We start from the raw sequence: 9,785 nt of genomic DNA, 5'->3' as shown, positions 1-9,785 counted from the left end.
TTTATTAAAGCAGCCTTTTAATTTTGTAATGGTGTCCAAATAAACATAAGTATGCTGATCAACAGTTTCAAGTTTTATTTTACATTAAATTTAACATTTATCTAAATGTAACAAAAGTGTTGTGAGATCCATTATATGTCAGAGCTAAGGAAGCAATTTCTTCCCAAATTATTAAATATTACATTTGTATTAAAAAAGGGGCGAGTTTTGTTTTCCTCAAGGGTCCAATGTGGCACAGAAGCAATTGGTATTTTGTGTGGTGTCTTTTTGGTGCCCAATTCATATATTTTTTTCTTTTGCTCATTGTCCGTTGTGTATAAAATACAGATAATCACAGACACAATCAACTAAAAAATAAATAAGATATACAAAACAGTTACAGTTATTGACACCACAGAACAATGTACCAACTGCATTCCTCAGCCCTGGATGAATAGGCCAAATAGCTTATAAATATTAGGATTAGAAACCATAGAACATATTCAACATGTTACAACTACTCACAGAATACAATTCACATATCATGCGATAGCCAGTCTTAAAAAAAAAAAAAAGTAAAGTAAAAGCATAACTAAGCTCTATAAAACATTAAAATACCTATTCAACACAGTGTATTCTACGAAGTTTGGTTAAAAAAAAGACTGTAAACATTGTTACCTTTAGCTCATGCCTTGGGTGTTTATTACATTTTTGATGTTACTTTCATATCTTCAACCTCAAAAAGGCCTGAGCCCGTGTTCCATAGGAGCAACCAATTGTGGGGATACAGTGAACATTGCATCCTCCATTTTGTTAGTTTCAACTACGCAGATTCATAATACGGTCTATGTCATACTGGTAAGCAAACTGCATTTTCAGAACCAGACTTCAAATGAAGTGCCTGGCCAAAGCAGTTTGGTAGCTAAAGTTATTTTTACAAACTGTATGAACATCAAAAAAGTTATAAACATTGAACTGCCCTCAGTTAACTAACCTTTCCAAATTGTGTGGCTGGACCCCAACGTTCTCACAATTGGGACACTTGAAGAGTCAAATGACTAATTTACAACCATGCGAAAGCAAATACACAGAAATGGAGGACTGCATTTCCAAGAAAAGAAATATTAAAAAAAAAAATAAAAACAAAAGCTATATCAGTCCATTGCTGCCAGCGCTGATGCTTTGCAAATACAACAGACAAACAACAAGGCTAAACTATAAAATGTCAAAAAATAAGGCCTCTGAAATAAATATTTCCATTCTTTAAAAAAAGATATAATAAAAATGTACATCACATGGTCAATGTAAGTATAAAAAATAAACAAGAAAAAAACACTGAGGCTACACCATCCGGGATGAAGCATCTGAAGTGAAGTGACCAAGGTTTTGCTTCTGTCGACGCCCTCTGTTGTTTTTCGGACATTTCCTGCAAGTAAATGGCACATTTCAGATTTGTGAACGCATATTCTTGTACTAGAAAATTTAAGCTAGAAGCCTTATATAGTGGATTTACTACACCGCCATTCATTGAACCTATTTGTTTTGGTCTTCTAACTACAAGGATTAAAAAATATTTTAATTTTGGATAGAGTGGGATAAGGTTAAAACCCCTCTTTGGTTTTTATTGAAGGCTCCATTAAAAACATTTTTACCCTAATTCCTGTCCTGCTGACAACAGTTTTACTAGATGGGAAGGGAGGGAAAATCTACAACAGGGATATTGACAAAAATAAAAATATAGGTTCTACTCTTTCCCTACTCTACAAAAAGTGTTTTTCATTTGTGCGTGTTTTGCTGTTGGAGAGTTCCCCACACTTCCAGCGAGGATGAGGAAGTGAGGATAAAACTCCTTAATGGACCTCTAGATAGCATGTATAAAAGAGGGTTCTTGTCTCCATCTATCCAAAACAGAAGGAAAAAAGCTTCGGCTGTACATACACTTTAAACATTTCCATGTCATTCAAATGAACCTGCTTGCCAGGTCAACTGTAATATCCATGTGGAATTATAGCTATATATTAAGGTATTTCAGTCCACTCAGATGCCTAGAGGACCCTACAGTACTGACCTATTTATTTACCATATTGGTATTTATTGTCAGAGCTACTAATAGAGCTTTTCTAGTAACAATGGACTTCATAATCAAATGCACACAAAATATTCCTTCATTGGTATATGACTCCCGTAAGACTGACTAATTTTACTCCCTGGATCTCACTCCTGTGCTTTAGAGGATGCAATGCTAGAGGTGCATTATTCCATAGTTGGTGGGAATGTCCAATCGTCCATAGATTATGGACAAAGGTTTGTGATATGCTTTCTAAGCTGCTTCAGAAAACTCTAATTATGAAGCCTTATTACACAGGCCAATTCTAAGATTTTGGAAATCGGAGAGAAGACTGATCTCTCTCATTTTCCTAGCTACACGACTTCCTGAATTTTGAAGAAATAAACCAAAGAATCATGGGACTCATGATTCAAGAGAAGTTGATCTCTATCTTAGTTGATAACCATGCAAACTTCTCAAAAATATGCTCCCCATGGTTGAATTTTATGTCTAAACTTGACATTGATAATTCTCTACTGTCTGTCTAATTTTTGCATGGAGAGTAGGAAAACAAATGATAATTTGTATTTATTTTAATAAATAGCTTAACCTTATACCACCTCATAACTACCCCTCTGTTCCCCCTTCTCTCTCTCCCAATCCCTTTTTATATGCATGTTTTTGACTAAATGGTTGTTTATGTACCATCTGTATCACACATATATGGTAAATTACTTTGCCTTGCTCTTTATACTTGATTGCCCTTTGCCTTTATTATTCTTCCTTTTATTTATTTTATTTAATGTATTTTTATTTCTGCACTATTCTTTAAACTTGTCGAATTTATGATATATATGTTTTTACTTATACACAATCTTTAACGTGTAATATATCCTTAAACTTTCAATAGAAAATTATTGTACTGTACATAATCAAGTGCCTGAAAAAAGAACCATGCATTTTCTCTATAACAACAAAGAAGTGTTCCCTCTTTAACTTTACTGGAAAGAGAAAAAAAAAACATTAGAGAAAGAAATATCAGCTGTCATGTACAACCCAAAACGCTTTCATCCACTTTTTCTTGGGGGTCCATACTGCAATAGAATAGCAGGTGCAGTAACTCAGTCATAATGACCAATCTGAAATTTATTTTTAGTAGTTTAACCATTTAGTGACCAGAAATTTTTTAACCTTTTAATGCTAAGACCAAATTTAACAGCGTCAGTTAACTTGACAATATTTCTATTCTTTTGTTTGACAGCGGGTCAGAGAACTAAAAATACACACAGTTGAGCAGTCCAGATTCTCTGCTGTGAGGTTAATTAGCATTCTCATGGCAAAGGCCATTTTACATCTTCACTTATAAATTTGTATTGCAGCCACAAAAGGGGTTTATCTAGATGAATGAAATTAGCATTGCTAAGGGATATGTTTGTAGCTAATCAACAAATGGTTCTTCCTTGCTTGCCACGCAGAAGGAGTAACCCAAGAACAGAAGAATGTATTCCAAATCTCTTTTTACTCTGCTGCTTAAGATACAACTGAAATATCTGTATTGCCTCTTCCTCTGATACTGCCGTTTGATAAACTCCACTGACAGTGCTCTAGAAAATGCAGATTAGTTAAAGCAAACTGGAAATTGGTTTGAAAGTATTGAGCTGGTATCTGGAGACAAATGCAGTAAATTTCTTAGAGAGCCCTGAAGCTGCAGAAGTTCTAGTATGCAAACTCAAAGTTCAGTTCCTAAATTTTATCTTGGGCTTGCTACCTGTAACTCCCTGCCAGTTACTAATGTAAATTTTTGGGGTGGGCCAAGCTTGACTGCAAAGATTTATTTGCTCCCAGTGTGCTCTGAAAGTCACCTGATGGAAAGACCAGTCAACTCTAGGTGTCTGAATTTGTTTCTAGCTACCAGTTTATAATTTTCAATATTATATTTTAAAGTGAAACTTGTTGGACCTGCTACTGTCATGATAGCACAGCCACCTCCCTGTGTAAGTCTGGACAGCTATTTTTAGTAAAGCACTCAGCTTACTTTCAAAATGTGGGAGCATAACAGATGAAGAAGCAACCAGTTATCTTTCTAGACCATCCATGGACTGGCTTGTCCTGGTCTCCTCACCTCCTTAGATGCCCTATCACACTCTGTAACTAATAGGGAGGTGAGAAGAGGCAGTAAGGAGTGGAATATGAATTGCCTAAGGCCTGCTTTAATGTCCGAGCATGTAGGCCCTTTACAAAATAATCTAGAGTGGGTGACTGGGGACAAAGCGAAGGCAAATTTATGAAATACCTTCCTTAGCTCTGTGTATACAAAGGAGCATGGGGAGCTCTTTTCCATGGTATTGACACAACTCCAGATGATCCACATTGGCTCACAATTGATATGATCCAAAAATATTTAGACAGTATAAAGGTGAATAAAGCACCTGGACCAGATGGCATACACCCACGGGTCCTTAAAGAATTGAGCTCTGTAATTTCAAAGCCATTGTTTCTAATTTTTAGGGACTCTTTAATGACTGGCATAGTACCATTGGATTGGCGTAAGGCCAATGTGGTGCCAATATTTAAAAAGGGGACAAAAACTTTACCAAGTAAATATAGACCTGTTAGTTTAACTTCTATAGTTGGGAAGATACTAGAGAGTTTAAAATCAGACCGTCACTCGAAAGAAAAAAAGTGAACAATCATGGTGCAGTATGTTTTAAAAAACATCAAACTTTAATGAAGAAATGCACTTACAAGCAAGGTGTCCAGACTGACACCAGTATAGACTGCATGTGTAATGAATACCAGCGACTCAGACCCAGCTAAACATGCACATGCAATGTGAAAACAGACCAGGAGCATTCTGAACGTCACATCCAAAGGTACCGCCCTAAGCTTTTCGTCATCGACGTGAGGACGAAAAGCTTAGGGCGGTGCATTTGGATGTGACGTTCAGAACGCTCCTGGTCTGTTTGCACGTTGCATGTGCATGTTTAGCTGGGTCTGAGTCGCTGGTATTCATTACACATGCAGTCTATACTGGTGTCAGTCTGGACACCTTGCTTGTAAGTACATTTCTTTATTAAATTTTGATGTTTTTTAAAACATACTGCACCATGATTGTTCACTTTTTTCTTTCGAGTGACGGTCTGATCATCTCTGTTTGGATACTAAATCACCTTCGGAGTGGATTTTCAGCTTTGCAGCACATCATCTGTTGGAGTTCATCCCTCATTTCTTCAGTGTTGCTGTCACCATATTATTTATTGCTCCCAGAGTAACAAGTACTATATGCTGGTTTTTCAATAATCAGCATATTACTCTGGCGAGTTCTATTTAACCATTTTTGGTGGTGGATTCACTTGGTGATTAATTATTTTGGACATTATTGATTATTTGAACTTTTGGACTTTTTCGTTTTTGCTGGATTTTATTTTGATTTAAAATATTGTTTCTTATTTTGTTACATTTTTGTTACACTTTTGTATGTATTTAAGTGCAACCTATTTTTTTGAAGTGGTGGATGTGGTATACTTGGATTTTGCAAAAGTGTTTCACACAGTTCCCCATACACGGCTAATCTGTAAGGTAAAATCTACCGATTTGGAAAAATCTGTATGTAAATGTTTAGAAAACTGGCTAAAAGATCGTAGTCAAAGAGTAGTGGTTAATGATTCATACTCTGAATGGTCTAGGGTCGTCAGTGGTGTACCCCAGGGTTCAGTGTTGGGACCCTTACTTTTTAATATATTTATAAACAATATAGGGTCTGGGATTATAAATCCCATTTCAGTCTTTGCAGATAACACCAAGCTGTGCAGTGGAATAACGTCCTTACAGGATGTCTCCAATTTACAAGCCTACCTCAATGCTCTGTTTAATTGGGCATCTATGTGGCAAATGAAGTTTAATGTTGATAAATGTAAGGGTATGCACTTGGGGCTAAGAATATGCATGTATCATACATACTAGGGGGAGTACACCTGGGGGAATCAATGGTGGAGAAGGATCTGGGAGTTCTGGTAGATCACAAGCTTAATAATGGCATGCAATGCCAAGCTGCGGCTTCTAAAGCGAGCAAAATCCTCTCTTGTATTAAAAGAGGTATAGACTCCAGAGAGAGAGATATCATATTACCCCGGTACAAATCATTAGTAACACCTCATCTGGAATATGCAGTTCAGTTTTGGGCACCAATTCAAAAAAAGAACATTGGGGAACTGGAGAAAGTACAGAGAAGGGCAACCAAACTGATGTGAGGCAAGGAGGAGCTCAGCTATGAGGAAAGATTAGAGGAACTGAATTTATTCTCTCTTAAGAAGAGGAGATTAAGGGGGGATATGATCAATATGTATAATACATAAGGGGGGATATGATCACAATGTATAAATACATCAGTGGTTCATATAGTGAACTCAGTTTAGAGCTATTCATCCTGAGGTTATCACAGAAGACAAGGGGGCACTCTTTACATCTGGAGGAAAAGAAATGTAATCTCCAAACACGGAAAGGTTTCTTCACAGTGAGAGCTGTGGAAATGTGGAACAGACTCCATCAAGAGTTGGTTGTGGCCAGCTCAGTGGATTGCTTTAAAAAAGGCCTGGATTCTTTCTTGGATACACAGAATATAACTGAATACTAACATTTATAGGTAAAGTTGATCCAGGGAATATCCGATTGTCTCTCGGGGGATCAGGAAGGAATTTTTTTCCCTGCAGGAGAAAAATTGTATCATGCTTTGCTGGTTTTTTTTTGCCTTCCTCTGGATCAACTGTGGGTATAGGATTATAAATATTTTTTAAATGGATGAACTGGATGTCATTTTGTCTTCTTTCAGCCTGACTAAATATGTAATGTAAAGTCACAGGAGTAACTGAACTGAATAAATAATAGAAAAGCACTAGCAGGATTTGCTAAAACTGGAGAGTGCAAAATCTGCTGCAGCTCTGCATAAAAACCAATCAGCTTCCAGGTTTTATTGCCAAAGCTTAACTGAACAAGCTGCAGTTAAAAGCTGATTGGCTACCATGGACAGCTGCACCAGATTCTGAGTGCTCCAGTTTTCGTACCCCCCCCCCCACTGTGTTTATATTTTCTGCTGAACTGCATTAGCTCAACACGGAAATAAGAGGATTGCTTGATAAATTGTCAGTTGGACCCTAGTACTGTAGCTACATGTAATGAATCCAAATTAGGCAAACTTCTTCTCCACTTTAGATCTATGGCTAGTTTAAGCTAGGTGATGAGTAATATATCTGCATGAGTAATCTCCAAAGGCTGCATGTCAGCTTTGGAACCGATTCTGAACAGTGTATGATTTTAGCTACTGAAGTGGCTAACATATGTGTACAAGCTTACACACGTTGCTGAGCAGTTAATCTCTGGGAACAGCTGCTTTAAACTGTCCTCTGCTCATTTGCTATGATGCATCTTGTGTTGCTGCTTTGCCATGTACAGTTGACTAGTATACACATCTTGTGTGAAATTACTAATCCAAATGGAATTTGTATACAAATACAAAACGATTTTGGCGTAGCCAAAGAGAACGTATACAATATCATCTTAGCTATATATGGGACCCAAATACTTGACAACTTTGCAACCTTTTTGTGCCTCACCAGTCACAAATGTGGTGGCCTTAGAATGTTATGCATCTTGTGTTTGCTGCTTTGCTATGAACAGTTGGATGAATCAATATATATATATAATTGATATATTTCTAGTTATATATGGGGTTTAAAGTAGAACTGCAGGCAAAATGTCCTTTCTTTCTTTTATTTTGGATAGAGCAAGGGAGGGTTATAAAACTTGTCAATTTTATTTTTGGCCATCTAAGTCCCATTGGGGAGATCTACCTTCACTTCCTGTCCAATAGCCATAACAGGAAGTCTGAGAAAATCCCTACAAATGAAAGGAATACCTTTGGGAGACACCAGAACTAGTGTCCCCACTGGAAGATTTCCCCTTTTATTACTTGTCTGAGGACAACCGAAAATGTGGGATTTTCTTTTACTTTCACTGATCATGGTAAACAGGACAAATAAGATCTCCCTAATGGGGGCACAGACTGCATAAAAACCTGACGGGTGTTGTACGCCATCTCCACTCTGTCCAAAAAAAAAAAGTTTTGCCTTTTGTTATACTTTAAAGACTTCATAGGTCTGCAACCTTTTTGCCCCATCAATCACAAATTTGGAGGCCTTGGAATGTGTTTGTTGCCTATGCTGAGACCTCTAATGGCCTAAGAATGGATTGGTCATTGAAAGCCTTCCTATACAGCAGGAATGTGCACAGGTGGCTTCATGACATGATGATGTATTCCTGGCATGTACAATGATTTCATCATAGGTTTTATGTTGTATCAGGGACCACGAATGGTAATGTATGTACTCAATGGTATGGATGTAACTGCATGAATGAACAGATGTTTTGCATTAGCACTGCATGTAGTCCCATTATGCATAGTAGCCATCAGGTGAGAATCTTGATATACATATTTCAGAAAAACCGTAAAATACCCTTTTTATAACATACCTTGTTATGCACATGACAATAGCAACTATAATGGCAATCTGCACAGCTCCAATGATGGCTGCTATAAGAACATGAGTAAGCTTTTGTCTGCTTGGAACCACATATAGAATGTTGAAATCTGTCTTATCACAGTATTGGCCTGTGTATCCTGAGTCACACCTGTGAAAGAGGAGAAAATGGTCATGGATATATGGATATATATTAAAAACAATGATTACTTAATTTCTTCTGGACAGGTACAAAGATACTTTAAAGTGATTGTAAAGTATACACTGTATACATATATGTTGTTTTTTTTAAAATAACAAACACATTATACTTACCTGTAATACAATTACAGAGTGGCCTTGATCCTCCTTTTCTAGTGTCCCCCACCAACGCTCCTGGCTGCTTCTCTTCTTGGTTCACCACGATATGAAACCACCTCCTATTGCACACCTGCAGGCTCACTTCCGTGTCTATGGACGCAGACAGCGCAGCTCAGCTCAGACCCGCCCCACTCTCTCGTCACAGGATTTGACTGGCAGCAGTGGGGGCCAACGGCTCTGATTGCGTCAGCAAAGCCTATCAGAGCCGCTACATATAGGCACAACACTGGATAGAGTGAGGGCTCAGGTAAATATAAGTATGGGGGAGAGGGGGGTGATACTAATGCGTAAACATTTTTACTTTAATGCAGGTAAAAATGTTCAGACTTTAGAATCACTTTAAATGATCAAAGAGCCATATACAGCCCCAAAACATACTTTTCTGTTACAAACCATCAAGGGCTGAACATTTCTGAAGACCACATGATGTCAGCAACTTCTGAGTGTCCTCACACAAAAAATAATTACCTTTATGACCTCCAAAAATGGTTTAACTCAATGAAAATGGTGCTAGTCATGCAGCCCATGGCAATCACAAAGTTATAAAAAGAAAGTATGCTGTTTTTAATATATGTTTGTTTATATAATGTGTTTGTTTTTTTGGATTTGTATGGTGGCTTGATCACAGGACATCACTGCTCTTTCTATCATATTGATAAATACTGTAAGTTTAAATATAACCTCTTAAAAGTCAGTAAACACATGGAACATACTGTATAACTAACTAAATATGTTTTATGGGCTTTTTTATATATTTTTCTTCTGACTACACTGTGTAGAATCCTAATATTATATATTAATCTATAAAATATCATTCACTAATAATTATTATATAATTATTAATGATTATTCATAAGGATGTGGAA

At 37.0% G+C, this 9,785-nt stretch overlaps 1 protein-coding gene across 2 annotated transcripts in view; it reads right to left on the bottom strand.

Moving 5' to 3' along the window:
• The window catches only part of TMEFF1 (transmembrane protein with EGF like and two follistatin like domains 1), a 295,872-nt gene continuing 286,087 nt past the window's right edge, over positions 1–9,785 (bottom strand). For both annotated transcript variants that reach the window (XM_089689044.1, XM_089689043.1), the window contains 2 exons: positions 8,552–8,710; positions 1–1,405 (listed from right to left, as the gene is read on the bottom strand). In XM_089689044.1, coding sequence (XP_089545170.1) covers positions 1,321–1,405; positions 8,552–8,710 — 244 coding nt within the window. In that variant the 3' untranslated portion in view covers positions 1–1,320. The remainder of the gene's footprint in view (positions 1,406–8,551; positions 8,711–9,785) is intronic.

This window comes from Staurois parvus, unplaced genomic scaffold, assembly GCF_062004578.1.
Source record: "Staurois parvus isolate SC_StPar_1 unplaced genomic scaffold, SC_StPar_1.0 ptg000468l, whole genome shotgun sequence".
In the NCBI taxonomy this organism is placed as follows: domain Eukaryota; kingdom Metazoa; phylum Chordata; class Amphibia; order Anura; family Ranidae; genus Staurois; species Staurois parvus.
This window is presented reverse-complemented; position numbering and strand designations above follow the sequence as displayed.